The following is a 21,766-nucleotide window of genomic DNA, read 5'->3' as shown; positions in this document are numbered from 1 at the left end:
GCCGGGGCCCCGCCACGCCCCCCCCGCCGACCACACGGCCGAGCGGGCGCCCCGCCCCCCCCCCCCGCCGCCCGCGGGGGGGGGGGGGGGGGGGGGGGGCGCCCTCAGGCTCTCTCTCCTCACCAGAAGATCTTTTCGTGTTTGAATTTTCTGTGCAATAACAAACAATTTCTTCTCACGTTCAATCCGCTGTGTCAGGCAGTTATACTGCTTTTGTCTTTCTTTAGCTATCCGCTGCGAAAAAAACACACACACATTTTCAATAAAATGAACAAGATATAAATGAATAAAAAACCTGCTTTTTAATCCACTTAAGTCCCAACGCATAAATGGTTTCATCAACTCCCTTCTCACTCAGAAATCAACATAACAAGGGACTATAAAATTGTCCATTTTAGGAACACCACATTCTAGAGCTAAGCAGAACACGTGGTTCACCTGGAACAGAGTCAGGACTGTCCCGAGAGTCTCAGAGATCCCAGGAATCTTTCCACTACTACACTAAGCTGTTCAACCTCTATGTGAGCGTCCCGGTTACCTAAGGCAATACAGGAATGAGCCAGACCTGGAAACCCTACACAATGTGAACAGAGGACAGAAAGGCCACTGGCCAGTGTGCTGATGTCTGAGAACCACAGAACTCAGAGAGAGGGACTTTTCTGGTGAGAGCTGACCCAAGAACACTCCCTGCTGAATCCCCTTCAAAGGCCAGGGGTCCTTCAATTTGGGGGAATTATAAGCCCCTGAGAAACTCATGAAAGCTTTGGATTCTTTTTTTTTTCATTCTTTCTTGAAATAAGCATGTATGTGTGTTGGTACAAATCTGTGCAAACATATATACCCATTTACACAAAGTATCAGAGTGGAAAGAGTGTTCACAGACTTCCTGAAGCCCACCCACAGACTGTCCACCCCTCCAAGTTACAGGTTAAAAATTCCCTTGCAATCACCCACCAGCAGACTTAATGAACATATTTTTGCTCTCAACAGAACCACCGAAAGAAACAATACCACTCGACAAAAATGGCAAGATCCAAACCTTCCCAACTTCTCAAAAGGCGTGTTGGTGAACTGTTTGTTCTGTTTGGAGCACTAATCTCTTTAGGGACTACCACAACACTTGAGAAGTGTTAGTGACACAGCTAATTGAAAATACAACTAATTGACAAACAGGGTTATCACGAGAACACTAGTCAGCCGGCTCCTCAGCTGGAAGTGTTATCTTCAAGAGGGGACTATGACTGGGCTTCAGATTTAAACAATTCACCAATTCTAGCACAGTCTCACAGCAGTGGTTTCAGACAGCTTTTGTTTTCACTTTATTACACAGACTGTCAAATTTATGGGATTACCCAATATAGTCAAACTAATTAGGGGTATTTATATTACTACAGCAAGTTTAGCTGCCTCTGAGCTAGAGAAACTGCTGTGAAATTAAACATTGGAAGCAAAGCTGATGCGGTGTAAATGATTCAAATCAAAACAGAACAGCTGTCTGCTTGAAACACATTGACAGCATTTTTTTAAATGAATCAGTCAGAAGTGAGAGTTCAACTCCAGAAGGCTTTGAGAAAAAAGCATGTCTTCTGCACAAATCCAGTTCCAGAGATGGAAGGCACCATAAGGAAAAGTCAATACAAAACTTTGGTTACAGGGCGCCTGGGTGCTCAGTGGGTTAAAACCTCTGCCTTCGGCTCAGGTCATGATCCCAGGGTCCTGGGATCGAGCCCCACATCAGGCTCTCTGCTCTGCAGGGAGCCTGCTTCCTCCTCTCTCTCTCTGCCTGCCTCTCTGCCTATTTCTGATCTCTGTCTGTCAAATAAATAAATCTTAAACAAAACAAAACAAAAACTTTGGTTACAAATGCATAATACGTAAAGACTTTCTGACATATGTTTGGTGCTAAAGGTGCGGTATCAGAATATACCCATCCCTTAATCTTCAGTGTCCCTTCCTCTCTCTGCATCAGTCACAAGCCTTAAAAGCACAAAGCCCAGAGTGAGAGGTGGGATTCAAATGCAAATCTAAAAGCCAGACCCTAAACTACTGACCATTAGGCCACAAGTTCCCCAATCTTAAAAACCAAGGACCCAAAACCAAAAACAAAACCCCAAGGAACCCTCCTCCACTCCCATCCCCAATGCAGTGACAAAAACCAACCAACCAACCAACCCCAGATGCTCCTAAGCTCAGACTCAAAAAACAACAGAGGAAATTACCTTCAGTCGAGTCTGCTGGGTAACCCCCTTCACTTTCTCCTTCTGCAAAGTCTCTAGTGTTGGTCTGTTAAAGACTCTGTCAACAAGTTCCGGGGCTGTTCGCAGGTGAGTGGCAACATCAAACTGCTCAACTGAAAGTCAAGACAATTCTTAAGGCACCCTGTAATGCCAAACACAGACCAACATGCTAGAAATCCCAGAAACCCTCATATATTTCATACCTTCCTTTTTGGTGTCAAAAAAAAACACATGCTTATTCTGCTGCTTCCCCTGGAAATCCAGCAGATGGAGCTCTGATTTTAGTCTTTCAATTTTCTAGAATACAGAACATGATCCCATTTTACATTGGGTTCATCAGGGTATCAGAAATGAACATGCACAAGTTTAAACCATTTCACATCATTATCACGGGCCACCAAAAAATGTGCCTCACTTTTTTAAAGGAAAAGGTAACTAAAATTTACCAAGCACCAACCATATGTCAGGTACTGGGCTACACATTCCACAAAACTCACTTAACATTCCCATGAGATAGAAATAAGGCATCAATCTCTCAAAAAAGTTAATTTGTCCATAATCATGGGGCTAATAAATGGCAAAGCCAGAATTCAAACCTAAATAAGTCTCATTTCCAAACATGAACGCTTTTCACTCCACCATATTGACTATACTTCTAAATCACTACAACCATCAAGAAGCACTTTTAATCTGTAAATGCCAGAAGAAATCAACTTACAATTTGATACCAGTGAATTTTTATTTTTCTTCAGTAACAAAAATACACCAGAACAACGGGTTTCAATTATTACCTTAGCTTCCGCAACCCTTTTCATTTCTATATATTTGACATCCTGGGTTCTCATCAGTTTCAGTTGTTCTGGAGTTACTTCCTCCTTAGTCTCCTTAATAACATGAACTCCATCCTAAAATCCAAATTTAAAACATACATTGCCTATTAGATTAAAATCATGAATAAGTCATTAACATAGCTCATGACTATGAGCTATGGTATTCGGTTGAATACCATATGCAACAGCGGTCCAGTACACAAAGCCCAAGATGCGTGTTCAATTTAGCACCTTGTCATCCACTCTAAGAACAGCTCCAGACATAAAACAACTCAGATTCCGGAGCAGAAATGCATGCTGTCCATGAAGGGGCAATTTGCCTTGGACAGGGACCAAGAACACCTGGACTAACTAGAGAAGGGCTAAGTAAAGGCCAAGGATCCTTCCTCTCCATCTCTTCCCCCATCCTTATTTTCTTTAATGAGGTGGAGCTCGGAATACCAACTGATCCATTAGGCACCCACCTGGAGTTTAACCCGAGTCATTTTGTAGTAGAATTCATCTGGATTTTTTTCAAGAGCCTTCTTCCGGAGAGCTCTGAGGTATTCCTGTTTTTTTCGGTAGTCACTAAAAGGTTAAATGAGGTTCACAACAAAAACAACAAACTCACAATGAGCAAACTTTAGAAGCATCTAAAGTTTACTTAAAATGAAACCCAAAAAAGCCAAAGCAATGACTAGATTTGATCCAGACTCCACAGTCATTGATGTTGAGCTACTGTCTGTGTAGGCTCCTCTCCTATCCCAAAACTCCCCTGAGAGTAACATCTCACGTATTTTAGTGCCGTTTACCTCCTCACAGGGAAACACCAAACAAAGCACACATCAGAGCTCATTAGACAGGGTTCTCTTTTTTTCCCAAGATTTTATTTATTTGACAAAGAGAGAGAGAAAGAGAGATCACAAGTAGGCAGAGACGCAGGCAGAGGGAGGGGGGAAGCAGGCTCCCCGATGAGCAGAAAGCCTGATGCAGGCTTCAATCCCAGGACCCCAAGACCATGACCCGAGCCAAAGGCAGAGGCCCAACCCACTGAGCCACCCAGGTACCCCTAGACAGGGTTCTAAAGCAAACTTGGGCACCAAGTGACCAAATAAGATTCAGAAACTCCACAGTGCAATACAGCATATGGACTAGAATCATAGACTCTGGAGCCAGACTATTAGGATGAAAATCTGGACTCTACCACTTCTGGCTAAGTAATGTGGGTAAATTAGCTAACCAATCCATATCTCAATTTAATCTATAAAATGGGTATGATAGTAATAGCCTCCCAGAAGGTTACTGGGAGGAATGCATAAGTGTAAAAATTGCAAGTCTTCTAAAACACTGCCTGGTGCAGTAATAGCATTCAGTTATCATTATTAGCCTTAAAAACTCTGGGACGCAGAGCAATCCACTTAATCCATCACCATCTGTACCGGGAGCACAAAAGGACCTCAGCTGACAAGCATGGTTAACAAACAATTATAAAGTATTCTGCAAATAAAGTGCTAAAGGAAAAGAATGGGGGTAATTGTTTTATAAAATGTTTTCAGAGCTCATTATCACCCACGCTCAGTCTTATGAATCCATCTTTCACATCTCTTCATTCCACACCACACACGCAGTGATGTAAGAGACTCAATGACTGGAATTTTAGATTATATCTCGCATTTCAAGAAAAGGGAGAGGGAAAAAAAAGATTCAGCTTTTGGCTCACACACCAAGGCAGGAGCAAATCAAAGCCAATCTGAGAAAACTATCTAGAGCAACATAATTAAAAAAAGAAAAAAGAAAAAAGAAAAAAAAATTTCACAATGCAACTACAGTTAAATAAATTATGCTCTGCCCAACAAAGAGAAAAGGTTAGGGTCACAGACAAGTATGTAACAGGTTGCCAGAGTTTTGGCCATTTTGTCAATGGCAAGAAATTATCCCGTCAAACACTTGAACAATTCAGCTGCAGTGCAGGGAAGCTGTCAGCTTTCTCGGCAGCACCCCCACCAGAAAACTGAACTCACTCTGCACGAAGTTTGTAATCTTTCTTTTTCTCCAACAGGCCCAGATGTTTTCGAAAGCCAGGCTAGAAGACAAAAGGAAAAAAAAAAACTCTTAGTTTCCTCAGCAAAAACATACTGAAATCAACATGACACCTGACAGGAACAAGAGTCTCTGGAGTGCTCAGTAAATCCATGTCCTTGGAGCCAACTTGCTACCCTGTTCCCTCCCCTCCCCCAACTGGGCTCTGCCCAAGGATGAGAGGTACCATACAGCCGCCAGAGAGGTCACAAGCACTGCCATAGTAGGCTTCCTGGCCTATTAAGGACAGAGAGAGAGGCAACAATGACTCGGCACTAAGCAAGTAGTTGCCAGCTGTACTAAAATTACTACAGACTTAATCCAAGGGTTTATAAAATACTATGAAGGGAAAACATAATAACAGGGAGGCAACTGTGGCAAGGGCACTAAATTTAGTTTGGAGAATGAGGTTCAAATCTAAGCTTTACCTCTTAACAACCTGTGACCTTGGGCAAGTCACTTAACTTCTCTGAGCTGCTGGTTCCTAATTATAAAATGAGTAACAGTACCTGCTTCTCATGATTATCATGAGGATTAAATGAGCCTATATGAGTGGGAGTGTCTGCACATGGCCTGGCACAAAGCAGGTACCCAGTATATTACTATTATATCTTTGGTAAGAAATATGAGAGAAAAAGCCAAGTGTGACACAAAATACTTTTTCTTACACAGAACTTGGATAGTATGGAAGGACTGTATCTTGGCACCATCTTTCTACAAGCTATTTGTTGAGCAATTAATACATGTCAGTGTCTGTGCTAGATGTTTCTGCCCACACGGTAACAGGCCACAGTTATTAGACACCAACTCTGTTACAAAACAATCTGCTATGTTTGTTACAATCTCATTTAATCCCCACAACAAACAAGAGAAGTAGATAAAACACACAACTGTTATCCCAATTTTCCAAAAGGGGAATGAGGCTTGCCCAAGAACACAGAATAACTGGCAAAGCTAGAACTGGAACCCGTTCCATATGGGGCCACAGTCTGTGCTCTTCCTCACCACACGAAGACTGCATCTTCTGCTCTGAATAATCTCAACTTTTGAAGAAGTACATAATACCTCTCTCTGTTTAAACTTCTCCAATAATTTAGATGAGATTTTTAGTCACGTCTCTTATCCTTGAAATGAAATAATAAATAACTCAGTAATTAAAATAACACCAACACTAAAAAGAAATAATAGTAACAAACAACACAAGAAAAGGTGCTGGTGAGGACATAGAGAAAAAGGAACCTTCTTACACTGGTGTTGGGAATGCAAACTGGTGCAGCCACTATGGAAAACAGTATGCAGCTTCCTCAAAAAGTTAAAAATAGAACTACTCTATGATCCAGGAATCACACTACTGGGTATCTATCCAAAAAATACAAAAACACTAATTCAAAGGGATCTGTCTTATAGGAGACCTGGCATTGCGTCATTAATAGCTCCTCTAAGTACACCTATCCCCTCCAATACAAAACACCAGCACCTCAGTAAAGGATCTAGAGAATAAAGTCTAAATTGACCCAAACATGGAGCTCTCTTGTCAACATGCTTACCCACCTCGCCAGCATGGCCTTCTCTTCATCTCTCCCACAAAGTCCCTCTATTCCTACTCAGACATGACCATGTCATGCTTATGGCCAGCCAAAGAAGCCCGGTCTTCTCTGTTAATCCAAATCAACTACTTACAACTGTGACTTTAGACACACTATTCAATCTCTTTAAGCATCAGAGTTCTCATCTGGAAAATGAGGATAATATCCACCTCACAGACATGCTGCAGATTTAAAGAACATGATCCTGTATAGCTGTTGGGCTGTACCTAGCATACAGTAAGTGCTCAAAATGCTATTATCGTTGCCTTTCAAGTCCAGCAAGTTCCATCGTGATGATTTCCCTCATCATCTCTACTCTTTGCTTTCAAATTCCTCATTTGGCATTCTTCACGTGTCATCTCTTATAAAGGTGCCTCTTAATTCATCTTTTAGTGGCCTCTGGATTCAAAACATGGGGCCTGATTCCTGGCTTTGCTGCTTGTCAGTACGCACTGTATGTCTTTGGGCAAGTTAACCTATCTGAACCTTAGCTTCCCCATCTCCATATGTGAGAAAATAGTAATACCTACTTCCACATGGTGTGAGAGTTAAATGAGATAATGACAGTAAAGCATTCTGCACTTTCTCTGGCTCTGGCACACAACAAACATTTTCTATCATTAGTTTTACACAAGTCCACGAATAGGTTCAGACAGGGTGGCAAACAAATTACACTACTGCTCCCAGCACACCACGGAGCACATAGCAAGTGCACAATAAATGTCTGATAAATGCTATTATGCAGGAAGACTGAACTGCAGTCAAGAGGCCTTAGTTCCATCCCATCAGTCAGAAACACAACCTTGCATGAGCCCTTCTCCCTCTTCCCCAACTGCCAAATGAAGCTGGACCAGATATCCCTAAGGGCCCTTCTGGATTGGTTACCATGTGATTTCTAAGCAAAGTGGAATGAATACACTGATTCTTCATATACTAAACGAATTTCTACTCAACCTTCTCAACACAGACACACCCTCCAAAGTCCTACAACTGTTTATCCACCTGAATTTGGTGTTTGTCACTAGGCAAGTCACTTCAGCTCCCTGGACCTCAGCTTGCTCATCTATATAATGGGGATAGAAAACATCAACGTTACAGTGTGAGACATAAGCAAAAACGAATGTGGCGGAGCTTCACGGACTTTGCACAATGCCCACGCCAAACGGTGATAAAAACATTATCATCACCAACCTCTTGGGTCACAGACCCCCTATGCAGCGGGCAGGGCCCACAGATGGGATTCCAGTTCCAGCCCGTGTGCGCTCTGACCTCACCTTCCCCCCAGTCAAGCGCTTTATACAGTGTCTCACCCAACTCCCTCCCTGAAAACTCGCAAGACAGCCAATGCTCCCCCTAGAACGAGAACGACGACCCCCGACCCCGCCAAGTCGCGAGGCTCCGCCCCAGGCACGCCCGCGTCTTCAGCATACATTTGAGTTTATTTACGTGCCCCCTTGACGTTGGGAAGGGACCGGGGCCCGCAGGTGGAGAGAGGGAGGAGGCGAGGGTAGCACATGAGGCCACGGGCCAGCACTCGTGGGGCTTGTGCAGTCCTACCTGGCTTCGCTCTCGGTGTTCCCGCTGCCGGGATTTAGCCGCCTTCCGAAAAGCCGCCGCCATGTCTGCTCACGCCTGGAAAAACTCGAGTAGACAACGCCTTCCCCGCAAACCCTCGGCGGCCGCATCCGCCGATCCTACCGGAAATAGGCCGGGGCGCCAGCTGCCTAGAACAGCCCACGTCCTATCCGCAGCCTATCCGGCGCCTGCTTTTCCGGAACTACGTCCTCCAGCGGAGGCGTCCAGCTCCAAGCTGCTTCTGGGAAGTGTAGTTTCCTGGGTCTAGTCCCGTGACTGCAAGAGTCTGTTCCCATTCGCCAGAACTTGTGCACGTGTACCGAGATCTCGTTTTCGCGCTCGGCTCCGCGTTGGCTCCTGGGAACACGTGGCTGGCACTGCCCTCGGGCTGAGCAGGGCTTGGGTGTGCGCATGCGCAGTCACCTACCGCTCCGCTCCAATTACCCGATTTATGCCGTGCGTGACAAGGTCCGAGTCGTGTGAATTTTTTATCCTGTGCGGGAAAGCGCACCCTATAGACAGGAGAACTTAAAGCCATGTTTGGCTCTGCCATTTACCAGCTGTGTGACTTTTGACAGGTCTTTGATTTTAATGAGCATCATTTTTCTCGTCCATAAAACAAGGATAATAATAGCGTGTTCTGCTTGCTTCACAGGACTGTCGAGAGGCTCACAGCTGAATGCAGGAGTTCTCTCCCGGCGGTATTTAAAAGCTTTGAGTCCCTCACACCCTGAAGGAATGGCTGGCTGACAGAATGAGTTTCAGAGGTGGTACAATGTAATGATTAGGACCAAAAACCACAGAGGTGTGTTCTGATCCTAACTGCCATCAGCCAAGGCAAAATTAGCTTCAATGAACCTCGATCTCCCCATCTGTAAAATGATAGTAATAATAGTATGTCCACGGAATTGTTGTAAGGATTAAAAGAACTAATACGTTTAAAGTGCTTAATGCTGTGTTCACCCCTTGAACGAGTTCACAATCAATTGGAGCAATGGTTGTTGTTGTTGTTACTAAAGCTACCAGTAAGGCTAGAGAGAGGGTTGGGCACCGTAGGGCACTTCAGAGGTGTTTGGTTTTCTTTTCTATCACATGAAGCTAACCCTCAGTGAGTTCAGCAATTGCAACCATTTGTCGTGACAGAGCTCACGCCTCCCACTGAGGCTCTCCGAGGAAATTCTCTCCTCAGTCCCCGGAGGTGCCAGTCCAGCAGACGGGTGGGCATGACAAAGCTGAAAGTAGCTGAGATCTGCCATGTGAAAAGTTTTTTCCTGCCTCTCAATCTGAGCCTTTTGCCCAACTCAGGTCATAGACATTAACAAACTTGCACCGCATTTGTGACTTAACCGTTGAAAGACAAGGCCCTTCGTGATCTGATCCACCATTCCAGCCCCAGCTCCTTTAAGGGACCCAGGAATCAGCCTTGGGTTTGAATCGAACAGCCACAGCTATCAGCTTGGATTTAGGGCACGTGGTCAAATTCTCTGAGCTCCGGCTCCTATCCTATCAGACAGAAATAATAACATAACCAATTCATATCGCTTTTGTGAGAACCGAAGGAGGCAATGACTAACACTTAGCATGGTGCCTTGCTTGTAGAGGGCATTTAACAGGTTAATTCTCCCGCCCCACCCACCCCCAACCCTGCATACTCTTTAGAAGTCACTCACTTCACCCTCTACACCCACAGAGTATTGCGAGGCTTGGGTTCATGAGAATAGTGTTTCTGGGCAATCTGAAAGGGTATCTGCTAAGCCATGAGGCCAGGCGGGGGCTCCAGGCAGCCCAGTGGGTAAGAGTGGGCAATACGCCCAGAGAAGGAAGGAAGTTTTCTCACTGGGGAAAGAAGGGCTTGTGATCACAAGCATCAGGGAGTGATTCAGCACCCACAGGAAACCAAGAGAGGCCTGTCAGTTGTCACTCAGGGGCTCCTCTTTAAAAAATGCTTCCAAGGTGAGAGAACAGCCAGAAGACCCAGAGTGAGACCTCCTCCAGCATGAGATAAGGAAGGGTGTGTGGGGGCTTCCTGAGGGGCGAAGGGATTGCCAGATCCCACTCACCCAAGGCTAGTCATCCAGCAATCAGGCTCTTCTTCCAGCCCCAGCTCAGACACACCTGTTCCCTAGAGAAGGGGGGGAGGACTGATGGGAAATGGGAACAGGGAGTCCATGTGGCTGATCCCTAGACCTCCCTGGGGCACGTAGTCCTCCTGGGCCAAGGGAAATGTGAGCCCACTGGAGAGCTAGAAATGGGGAGGGGAAAGGACACATAGCCCCTGCCCTCTACCAGTGTCCCTCCCCCAGGCTGGCCCAAGCCAAAAATCTAATTTTCTCTGGCCTCCTGACTCCCAATCCAAGCAGCAGAACCTTAACACTGGACCATGAAAGGGAATGTGTTGGGCCGAGTGAGTCCGACATACTCAATACCTACTGTGTACTCACCTCTAATACTCATGAGAATGCTGGGAGACAGGGAGTCAAGCACTCTTAAGGGATGAGCAAATGAAGCGTAAAGAGGTTGAGTGACAAAAGAGGCTGCAGGGCCTGCCGGTTAAGCCCTTTATAGCATAAGGAGCTCTGACATTTGATTGTGTGGATTTGAATCCAGCCTTTGCCATTATTAGCTCTGTCACCTTTGGCAGGTTACTTATTCTCTCTGTACCTCCATTTTCTCAACCTTAAAATGGGGATAAGAATACACATTTCATACAGTTGTGGGATAATCAAGTACATTAATGTATGCCAAGTGCTGGGGCGCCTGGGTGGCTCAGTCTTTGAGCATCTTCCTTCAGCTCAGGTCATGATCCAGGGTCCTGGGATGGAGCCCGGTGTCAGGCTCCTAACTCAGCAGGAGGCCTGCTTCTCCCTCTCCCACTCCCCCTACTTGTGTTCCTTCCCTCTCTCACTGTATCTCTCTCTGCCAAAAGATATAGATATTTATTTAAAATCTTTTAAATATATATATATGTTTTTTAAGATTTTATTTATTTATTTGACCTACAGAGATCACAAGTAGGCAGAGAGGCAGGCAGAGAGAGAGCAGGGAAGCAGACTCCCTGCTGAGCGGAGAGCCCAAATCGACTGGGGCTTGATCCCAGGAACCTGAGATCATGACCTGAGCCGAAGGCAGAGGCTTTAACCCACTGAGCCACCCAGGTGCCCCTAAATATATATATTTTAAAGTGTATCTTTTAAAATATATATATATATATTTATATATATATAAATATATATATATATATATATATGCAAAGTGTTTAGGCAGGGAGGGACTGGTGCAAAGAACTCAGGACATGCCAACTCTTATTAAGGCTGTTCAGCAGAGGTTCAAGCGTGAGGAAACACCAGAGACTCCAACTCTATCTTTGATCCGTCACCTTCCTTACTCAGTCTTAAGCCCTCCCTCTCTGAAAGCGGCTCATCTTTGCCCTCTCCTTACCCCAGATCAGACCCTGCCTTGTCATCTACTCCAACCAGGCAATCTTCCCTGCCCTCCCCAGGTCTAGGAGTCACCTACACCTTCAAGACAAAGCCCAGAGCAAGGGCCCACCCATGGGCGGGCTGCTTACTCCCTGGACTCTGGTTAGCAGGTACCTGTGGTCCAAACTGAGGTAGAGAGGAGTGCAAACTGAAGCAGTGCCATTCATTCATTCATCAGATATTTATTATGTGCCGACTTCAGAGTAAGTACTGGGAATGGGGTAGTGAACAAGAAGGACCTAGTCCCTGCCCTCATGGCACTTACAGTCCAGGTATCAGGAACAATAATAAAGCAATTAGTTTGATTTTGGAAGGAAACCTGGCCTCAAGGGTGACTTGGGATCCAGGAAGGCAAGCACATGATTCAGAGATGGGAGTGGAAGGAATTCAGGAGCTCCAGCCTGGATGGGAATGAGTCTCTGCTCTGAGAACTTGGCTGGATCCAGCCTGGGGGATGGGAGATCCTCTGTGGGCACCTGAATCTCGACTCTAGATGCTGAGGTTATTTCTAGGGTTGGTTTGTTGTCTCTTGTTTTGCAAACAGCACAGCAGAGCCTCCTCCTCCCTCCCCCACCCTTCTACATCGAGGCTATTTATGCCTAGTGACAAGCCTGAGGATCCCAGGGGAGTTGGCCTCAAGGACCTGGAGGGGCCTTGTGTCCCTGGCAGGCGCCAGTCCTCCCTCCCAGGCACAGGGAGGAAGCCAGAGGATTGGAAACTGTAGAGGTGGGGGAGGAGGGGTTCCCTCCACTTCCCTCCACCAACCCTGCAGTGCCCCATCTGAGCACACGCTTCACACCCCTCCCTGAGAAATCCAAAAACCATGAGGCCAAGGATTAGGGTCTCCCCTGGGCTTCAAAGGTCAAAACTATTCCTGGGCACTGTGGAAACCAAGGCCAAACTTCTCTGTCCCAGGACGCGGCTGGAGGTGAGGAGTTGGTTACTTCTGTTTTTGCCACTCAGAGCCCTGAAATCAAGCGCTTTGAAGGTCAAGGTCCTCTCCGGGGTTAGGGGGTCTTCTCTTCACTGCTTGTTGCCAGAGAACACCTTGGTTCCCACTGGTAGGGCCCTGACGACAGAATCAAAACCACCCTCTCTCCCAGGCTCGATTAAGTACTCTTACAAACTCGGTCTAGGTGTGACCCCCGGGGTGGGAGTGGGGGGTAAGCTGGAAGCGGGGGGAGGGGCGCACTCACGAAGAGGCAGGGACTCTTGGTCCCCTAATGGACCTTGGTTTGGTCTGCTGGGTACTGTACCCCTTCCTTGAGATGGAGTAGAGCAGTCTCCCGCTGGCTGCCGGTAAGAGAGGGGAAGGCAGGGGGAGAGTAAGGCGAAAGCGGAGAGAGGACGGGGGCGGGGTCCTGGCCACCCGGGAAGGTTGGGAGAGCCAGGTTAAACTGGGCCAGCCGAGGGGACCTGGAGCGGGCTCCAGCGCAAAAAGGAGATGTGGGCGGGGTCTGGCCCCCAGCTTCTGGGATGCGGGGCCGGGGCGGGGTCCCCACCCCGCGGCCAGGGGCGGCTAGGGGGCGGGGTCCGGGCGGGGCGGGCCCCGCGCGCACTTCCTCGGGGAGGGGTTGGGGCAATGCTCCCACTCGCCCACACAGTCCGTGTGCAGCCGGCAGCCTCGCGGGCGCCTTGCTCTGCCCCAGCCCTGCCCGGCCCGCAGGTACGATCTGGCGAGGGACACGCGGCCCGGCTTCCCCTCCGCCGCCGCCCGCTTCGAGGTGAGCTCCCCGCCGAACCCGGCTCCGAATCCCCGCTCCCTGCCCCAGCCGCCGCCCCCTGCTCCCGACCCGGGTCCGGCCGAGATGACCCGGAGCGCGCTGGGAGCGGGCGGCGCGGGGGCGCTGAACCCCGGAGGGTGCCTCCCGGATCGCACTGATCCTGGACTCCAAGCGGGGCGGGGGCTGCTCCGAGACTTGGGCGGGGGAGGGCCAAGTTTGAAACGGAGAAGCCAGAGTGAAGCGAGCCACCGGGAGGGTTCGAAAAACTGAGGCTCCCAGAAAGCCCGGTGGAGCGCGACCGAGACTGGGACAGGAGAGTCAGGCTTAGACAGGAGGCTGCAGGGATACCCGAGAAAGGGACAGAGGCTTGGCGGTAGAGTCACCGAGAGGCAGACCCGAGGCAGAGGGACCGACCCAGGTTTTGTGGAGCGGAGCATCTGAAGGAGAAGCGTACATTGCCCCCCGTGGACACGTTTTAGCGACCTTTCCGGGGCTTTGCAGGGTCTTTGGCAAGTGAGGGGCGCTGAAGCCTAAGATTCGTTAGCCTCGTGATAGATTAGCCTCTGTGAGGCCTAGAGAACCCTCCAGAAACTGGAGACAGAGACACTCAGCAACAGAGGTGCTAAGTGAGAGAAGGGGTAGGAACCCCTTAGAGAGACTCAGGTACCAAGATTTGGGTGTCCAGGGGTAGAAACCCGCGGGGGTGTGCGGGGGCATTGGGAGCTAACCAGCCAGAGAGATAAACGCAAAACAGAAAGACCGCTCAAGTGTGCAGAGGAACTGACTGGCTGAGTGGGGCAGAGCTGGCTTTGATGGGGGCGCATTGACAGCTTCCCAGACAGACCTGTAAAGACTCTGGCCTGAAAGACTGGGAAGCAACAATGTGGGGAAACAGAAACTCTGGGCCAGCCAGACCCCTGTGAGGCAGAGGACCTGAGACAGACTGAGATCAAAAAGGAGCCCCAGGCATATACCAAGACAGCCCAACTTATTTTTAAACTCACATCTTGGAAGGGCTGCTTCAGCCCTGGGGGACTCAGGGTGAATGAACTGTTCCTCTGCTGTCCCCAAGGCAGCTGCTGGATCCTGCTTCCCACCCCCCTTCCCCTACACTCCTTTGACTCCTAGGCCCCATGGGGGGAGGAGAGGAGAGAAGGAAAAGTTTGGGGTTGGTGCCTGATAGCAGGAGGTGAGGGGGTGGGGGGAATTAGGTTTCTCCCCTTAAATCTCCTGTCAGTTCATGGGAGCTGGGGGAGGGGTCTGTTCTGATCCTAACTCACAGCTGTGGGACCTGGCCAGGGTCCTCCTGGACAGTGCATGGTGGAGGGGGGCGAAGGAGTTGAGCGGTTGGCATGGGTAGTTGGAAAGGCTTCTGGGTGTCTTCCAACAGCAGGGTTGGCAGCTGGGGGAGAAGAGTGAGGTTCCTGTGCTGGTGATGTCACCCCATATCTCCCATACCCCTGCTCTTAAGTGTTGACCACCCTCTTTACTGCCACTGCAGCAGTTTTAGGGAGAAAAACAGGAAAGGGCTCCAGGCTGGAAAGCAGGCCTTTCTGAGACCTGAGTGACCTTGGGCCTGGCTTGTCCCTGGTTTCTATGCTCAACTGTAAGATGGGAATGATCCCCTATCCTGCCTGTCTTCTGTGAGATATGGTGAAATGGTGGATAGGATGGCACTTCGTCCAAAGCAGGACATCGTGCAGGTACTTATACCTGTGTACCCGGGTGACGGGTCTCTCTGGGGTCAGGCTGGTCCCACTGAGCTCCCTGGCCACGTCCTGGGCATCTTTACTTCTCCCAGCAGAACAGGGCTGGGGCAGCGGGGGGGCTCTTTGTTCTATCCGTGGGTCTACCCTGAGAACTTCCAGGTCAAAACCCAGGCCAGCTCCCTGACCCAGGCCTGGCTCAGAAACTTCTCTGACCCCTGGTGTGTGAGGGGCTAATAATAAAAACACCAACGGCTACCATTTTACTGACTACTCACTTTCTGCCAGGTGCTTTCCAAGCACCAACATTTCAGCCTGACAGCAACTGCAGGAGTAGGAGGTAAGCTTAGATAAGGAAACAGGCCCAGGGACCTTAAGTGACTTGCCCAAGATCACCCAGCTAGTAAGCGAAGAAGTCAGGATTCAGATCCACATGCCACATTTGAGCCTCTGTAAGCCAAATGCCTCAGCCATTTATCCAGCTGTTCTGAGCTCTGGAAGGTTCACCAGGATGTGTCAGATGTGTGTGTGTCTGAGTCAGGTGTAGGGGTGTGTGTGTGTTGGTGGAAGCAGGGACTGAGAACCATCTGGCAGACTGAGCAGTCTCCCCTTGCACCCCCCCCCCCATACCCCACTAGCCATGAAGGAATATAAGACTGGCTGTCTTCAGTCCCCTAGCCCTGCCAGGGAAAGTAGGAGGGAGATGGTGAGGGAGGGGGATGGGCAGGGACAGGTGGGCCTTGATTGTGCCCTTCACTCTGTCCTCATTAGCATCCAGCTGGACAGACTAAGAGCCTGGGGGATTCTGGGAAGGAAACAGAAGCCATGCCCATACCCTATTTGGGGTGCCCCTGTTTCAGAGTGGTGACTGCCTCCCAGGGTGTGGCCCCAGGGCTAGCCTGGGCCCGGGAAGGTGATGGCTGCTGTGGGCCACGCCAGGAAGGAAGGAAAAGACTCGGGTCACTCCCAGACAGACCACAGCCACATGCTCCACCTGTGTTGCCCCCTGCTGCCCAGTGGCTGACAGCCCAGGCAACCCTCAGATGCTGGGCTAGAGGAAACCCAGCCTGACTGGTGGGGAGTGGACCAAGAAAGAGGGCTACCCTCTACTGTACAGCATAGCCCTCCTCCAGAATCTGCTCTCTGAAGATCCCAGCCCCTGGAGGCCTCACGGCCTGGCCTGGGGTATGAACTTTGTATTCCCCCCCAACACACACATTGTACAGAAGGGCAGCTTTGAGTTCACAGAACATCCCTTCAAGAGCCAGGCCCTCCAGGCTTGGGCGTTTGCTGGCACCTGGAACCTGAACTCCAAGCCAGAGCAATGCTTCTTGGCCAGAATTTCCCACTGGGGGTGGCCGAGAAAAGGAGCACTTTTCCTTCAGCTTGAGCCTGGGCAGGCTCTGGGGACTGCCAGTTAGTGGTGGCGGGGGGGGGGGGGGGGGTAGTGGGTTGGTGGGTTCCTTTGTCCTCTCCAGGCTCCTCTGCAGCTGTGAGAACATCCCCTTCCCATGAATCCTGGTGGTTCCTCTCCACCCAGCCAGGGATCCCAGCCCTTAGAAAGCAAGCGTCATGACGAGGACGCTGGGGGCGGGGAGCTCTGAACCTGGGGCTAGAGACTGGAGTCAGGGGCAGCAGAAGGGACTGGGAACCCCACTTCCCTGCCCCCCCACTCCCTATGCTCCTGTTCCAGAGGCAGCTGTGTGGATGACCTCATCCCGCAAACATGCTTTGTTCCTGAGAAAATGGAAAGTGTCTGAGGTTTAGTGGGGGCTGGGGCTGGGTTCTGCAGCAGCAGCTCTGAGGGCTCCCCCTTGCCTGACTCCCCACCCAAGAGGGGGCCTGATTGGGGAGAAAATGTCTTCTGTGGCTCCCATTCCCTCACCCTCTACTCCCCCTACCCCAAACCCTCAGAAACCAGAAAAGCTGGGGAGACGCTGTTTCTCCCAGAGGCAGGGGGAGGGAAATAATGACCCAGGGGACTGGAAAGATCTGCCAGGAGGGATGCCTGGCTGGAGATGGCAGGGGCATGCTGCGTAATCCCGTCTTCAGTTCTTCAGTTCCCCGTCCCTCCCCAGGCATCTCACTTCCTTTTTCTTGCCCCTGTTGCTGGCCAAACCCGACATCTAGCCATCCTTCTGCCACAGCTGCTGCAGATGTGCAGGCCAAGGCTGCCCAGGCTGGTGTGACCAAGAGACCCAGCAGGGGCTGCATGGGGTGAGGGCAGAGGGTCCAGCTGGGGAAGCTTGGCTGTGTCCAGCTTACAGGATTTCCTTCCTGCTTAAACCTAGCCTGAGCCTCTGAAGTCCTTGCTTGGGCTGATTCTCCCGGACGGAAGGAGGCCCGAGGTGACTTCCACCTCCACCATTCATGGCCCAATATCCCTCTAACATTCCACTGGCTTCTGGACCAGGAGAGGGCGGGCACAGCCCATTCATATCCCTAAGCTCCTCACTCCGGGAGCTCTGAGTGGAGGTTCCTTTTTCCATATCCCTAAGGCCCCTTCCTGGGAGTCAGAAGAGGGCGGGAGTGCTCTTCACTCGCCATAGAGAGTGGGGTGACTCTCTGCCCCTGCTCCTGTCCCTTTGGGGACAGTAGGGACAGTAGAAGCTAAACTCAGGCTGGGGCAGGAAATGAGTCACTGACCCAGGAAAAGCCCCCTCCCCCCAGATCTGCCAAGGCTCAGATAAGAAAACAACTTCTGCTTCCTGATTTTTTCCTGACCCCTTCTCCCCCGCCTCACACGCCGTTAAATACAGAAGTAAACATGCACAACTGGCTTTCCAGAAGCACCCCCATCTTCATCATCTGCTGTTTGGACCCCACATTTCTTAGGCCTGGTCTCTTGGGCTTGTTGTTGTAGTTGTTGTTTTTTACACAAAGGGCTTTGGCAAGGGGCTAAGCCACAGCCCGACTGAGTGACCCATGCCCCACCTTTGGCACCTGGCAGGGCTCACTCACAGCCACCATGAGCGAGGCCTTTGACTGTGCAAAATGCAGTGAGAGCCTGTATGGCCGCAAATACATCCAGACGGACGATGGCCCCTACTGTGTGCCCTGCTATGACAGCACCTTTGCCAACACCTGTGCCGAGTGCCAGCAGCTTATCGGGCACGACTCCAGGGTAAGGACTGGACCAGACCGGGCAAGGAGTGGGTGGAGGCTGGCAGAGGGGCACAGGTGCCAGGCCCCTGCCATGCTCCCTGCAGGAGCTGTTCTATGAAGACCGCCACTTCCATGAGGGCTGCTTCCGCTGCTGCCGCTGTAAGCGCTCCCTGGCCGACGAGCCCTTCACCTGCCAGGACAACGAGCTGCTCTGCAATGATTGCTACTGCAGCGCCTTCTCGTCACAGTGCTCCGCCTGCGGGGAGACCGTCATGCCCGGTACGTCCCTGGAGGCCCCGCCATGCACCTGCCGCCCTGATGCCAGGCCTCTGCGCAGGCTCCGTGCATGGCCAAGGGACGGGCACGTGTACGGTGCATCCCGGGAGGCTTAGTATTACAAAGACCTGCACGCATGGCATCTTTTTGGAAATTGAGCACGTACAGGACCAGTCCTGCCTGTACACTCGTGGGAGATGAGCGTGCCCAGGGACTGGCATGCTCAGGGATACACATGAGCGCTTAGCATGTGCAGGAACCCACATGCTTGGAATGTTCCTAAAGGTTTAACATGTGCCAGACCTGGTACAAACCTGTGGGCTTACCATACATGGGCAGACTGACAAGCTTGAAACACACCTGCGTATTTAGTACACTAGGAGCGAGGAGTTCAGTGAGACCATCCTGCTGGGCGCATCAGGGCTTGGTAGAGATGGGTAAACAGGGCCTAACATGTATGGTGACCTTCATTCCTCGTAGATAGGTGAGGGCTGAGGACATGTGGACAATGACATGATTAGTAGATACCAAGGCTTCGCATGTACTGAATCCAGGTGCCCGGCATTAGAATCCAGTAGGGGCAGAGACTCGCTGGCGTAGTGCACCTGGGTCTTTGCAGTTGTGCTAAAGCTGGTGTGTAAGGTGTCTGGTGTGTAAGGGCTTAGCATGTGCTGAGTCATCGTGCCTGTGACATGGAGGCCTGGTGGATGCTGACGTGGTCCTATCTAGCACATGTGGGGACTTCACACATGCCAGACCCTCGCGTCTAGATTCTGGGGGCCTAGCATGTGTCGTCTTGGGGAGGAGCGGGTCGTGGGTGCCATACGGGTGGTGAGGGTCCTGATGCGTATGTGTGGATGCTACCCAGCTTAGGCTTTGGGAACAGCGGGGTCTCTTCTCGGGGGCAGCAGAGGGCAGCGCTCAGGAGCTTGGGACCCAGCCTCTGAGAGGGACCCCTGTTCCCCACAGGGTCCCGGAAGCTGGAATATGGAGGCCAGACGTGGCACGAGCATTGCTTCCTGTGCAGCGGCTGTGAACAGCCTCTTGGCTCCCGTTCCTTCGTGCCTGACAAGGGTGCTCACTACTGCGTCCCCTGCTATGAGAACAAGTTTGCCCCTCGCTGTGCTCGCTGCAGCAAGGTGGGGGCAGGGCCGGTCGGTGGTGGGGAGTGAGCGAGGCTCTGTCCCAGGGTGGGGATCACCGCTCCCCACTGCTGACCGGTGCTGCCCCCACAGACGCTGACGCAAGGCGGCGTGACCTACCGTGACCAGCCCTGGCATCGAGAATGCCTGGTCTGCACGGGATGCCAGACGCCCCTGGCAGGGCAGCAGTTCACCTCCCGGGATGATGATCCCTACTGCGTGGCCTGTTTTGGAGAACTCTTTGCACCCAAGTGCAGCAGCTGCAAAAGCCCCATCACAGGTGCGACATGGGTCAACGAGCATGGTGGGTAGGGTGCAAGCAAGGGAATGGGATTGGGATCGGGATCTGGAATGGGGTGAGTCTGAGGGACAGGACTATGCTCTGGATCCTCAGAGCTAACCTCCAGCCTCCCTCCAGGACTCGGCGGAGGCAAGTATGTGTCCTTTGAAGACCGCCACTGGCACCACAGCTGCTTCTCCTGCGCCCGCTGCTCCACCTCCCTGGTGGGCCAAGGCTTTGTGCCGGATGGAGACCAAGTGCTGTGCCAGGGTTGCAGCCAGGCAGGGCCCTGAGCCAGGACTCCGGGGCCCAGGGCCTCCCAAACCAGGGCTCCAAGGACTAAGGCTCCTTTTCCATACCATCTTTGGGACCCAGCCCCTCCTCAAATCAGGGCTCCTCCTGGGCTCCAGGATTTAGCTTCCCCACTCCAACACCCCCATACCGGTACTCCCTGACCCAGGGCCCCCAAACCTGGACCTTTATGGACCTCCATGGTTCAAATCCCTTTCGCCAGCCTGGACTTCAGGATTCAGCCCTTTCCCCACAGTCTGGTGCCCAGACCAAGACCTCTCCCCAGATCAGGGCTCTCTATCCAACCCTCGAAACCTGGACTCTGGGACCCAGGCCCCCTTCAATCTAGACTTCTTTCCAGAGACTTTAGCTCTTCTATGGGTGCCTGAGAAGCCCTCAGAAGTGGACTCTTCTCAGGTTTGATCCTCCCCACCCCCAATCCCACCGTATCCCCAGGGCTGGGGCTCTCTAGGCAGCAAATCAGGGGTTCACTGTTTAAGGGGATCCTAGAGCACAGGGTTTTGCCCAGTCCGTGTCTGTCGAGTGTTTTCTCATTTTGTTTGCGCTCCGTTTTGCCCAGAGATGGGCAGAGGGGTGGAATTGGTGCATTCCCCCCTCTTCCAGATTCTGCAATAAAGCAGTGTGAGGAAGCAAAGGCCTCTCTGTGTTTGTCCGCGGGTGGTGGGGTGGGGGGTTCCCTCGCAGACCGGGAGACTCAGGCTCTTCCAGACCTCCTCCGTGCAGGGCAGAGGAGGAAGCTGCTGGGCCACGGGGTGGGAAATCTCCGGAGAACTGGGATCCCCGACGCTGCTACCGTCCCTCTCAGGCTTAACCAGCCTCCCCAGTGCTGGCGAAGGGCTTTTTCCTCCGGGTGGGGGTGGGAGGGGTTTGGGGGAGGTCCCGGACTCGAGTGGAGTTGGCGGTGGGTTCCCCGCTGCAGTACAAACCGCCCCCCTCTTTTAGCAGCCCTTCCCAAATCCCGCAGAGCACCCCGTGCGGATTCCCAGTCTGGACCCAGACCCCCAACCCCCTTCCCCCTCTTCCCGAGGATTAGCGGAGGCGGCCCGGGAACCGCTCGCGGCCGCACGTTTTTTGCCAAAAAAGGCAAGGATGCAGCTGCACGCGCCGCGGGAACATCTGGATCCGATTCCCGACATGAATGGGTCACGGCCCCGCCCCCCGTGATTCAGGGGCGGAGGCGGGAATGAGAGAGGGGGGCTGTCCCCCGAAGTGGGGAGATGGGGCGGAGCGCTGCTCCCCGACGCCGGCGTCCGACGCCGGCGGCCCCTGCCCCGCCCTCGGCCCCGAACGGTCGGAGGCACACTGGTGCGCCCTCGCCGGGCGCGCGGCTTAAGGAGCTCCTGGTCCCGCTCGCCGCCTCCTGGGGTGGGGACCGGCGCCACGGAGGGGCCCACGGGTCCGGCTGACCCGCGTGATCATCTGTATCTCACACTAAATGCTCCCAGAAATCCTGCGG

At 51.6% G+C, this 21,766-nt stretch overlaps 2 protein-coding genes across 2 annotated transcripts in view; one reads left to right on the top strand and one right to left on the bottom strand.

The window, feature by feature from the left end:
* UTP11 (UTP11 small subunit processome component) overlaps window positions 1-8,438 on the bottom strand; it is a 9,507-nt gene extending 1,069 nt beyond the window's left edge. The window contains exons 1-7 of the mRNA XM_059377337.1: window positions 8,269-8,438; window positions 5,068-5,129; window positions 3,532-3,634; window positions 3,029-3,142; window positions 2,441-2,534; window positions 2,220-2,350; window positions 124-234 (exon numbers count right to left, since the gene is read on the bottom strand). Coding sequence (XP_059233320.1) covers window positions 124-234; window positions 2,220-2,350; window positions 2,441-2,534; window positions 3,029-3,142; window positions 3,532-3,634; window positions 5,068-5,129; window positions 8,269-8,331 — 678 coding nt within the window. The 5' untranslated portion in view covers window positions 8,332-8,438. The remainder of the gene's footprint in view (window positions 1-123; window positions 235-2,219; window positions 2,351-2,440; window positions 2,535-3,028; window positions 3,143-3,531; window positions 3,635-5,067; window positions 5,130-8,268) is intronic.
* A 4,864-nt stretch (window positions 8,439-13,302) lies between these two features.
* FHL3 (four and a half LIM domains 3) lies at window positions 13,303-20,938 on the top strand. Its single transcript, XM_059377336.1, has 6 exons — window positions 13,303-13,489; window positions 18,146-18,319; window positions 18,405-18,579; window positions 19,546-19,715; window positions 19,812-19,998; window positions 20,137-20,938. Exons 2-6 carry the CDS (start codon window positions 18,164-18,166, stop codon window positions 20,289-20,291), a joined length of 843 nt encoding a protein of 280 aa, XP_059233319.1. The 5' UTR covers window positions 13,303-13,489; window positions 18,146-18,163; the 3' UTR covers window positions 20,292-20,938.
* The last annotated feature ends 828 nt before the right edge of the window (window positions 20,939-21,766 follow it).

Source organism: Mustela nigripes, chromosome 14, assembly GCF_022355385.1.
Source record: "Mustela nigripes isolate SB6536 chromosome 14, MUSNIG.SB6536, whole genome shotgun sequence".
NCBI lineage: Eukaryota > Metazoa > Chordata > Mammalia > Carnivora > Mustelidae > Mustela > Mustela nigripes.
This window is presented reverse-complemented; position numbering and strand designations above follow the sequence as displayed.

Bases quoted from the DNA above. Each gene is read 5' to 3' on its own strand.
- FHL3 (XM_059377336.1), top strand. From the start codon at position 18,164: ATGAGCGAGGCCTTTGACTGTGCAAAATGCAGTGAGAGCCTGTATGGC. The intron at 18,320-18,404 runs GTAAGGACTGGA...TGCTCCCTGCAG, and splicing joins TTATCGGGCACGACTCCAGG to GAGCTGTTCTATGAAGACCG. The intron at 19,999-20,136 runs GTGCGACATGGG...GCCTCCCTCCAG, and splicing joins CTGCAAAAGCCCCATCACAG to GACTCGGCGGAGGCAAGTAT.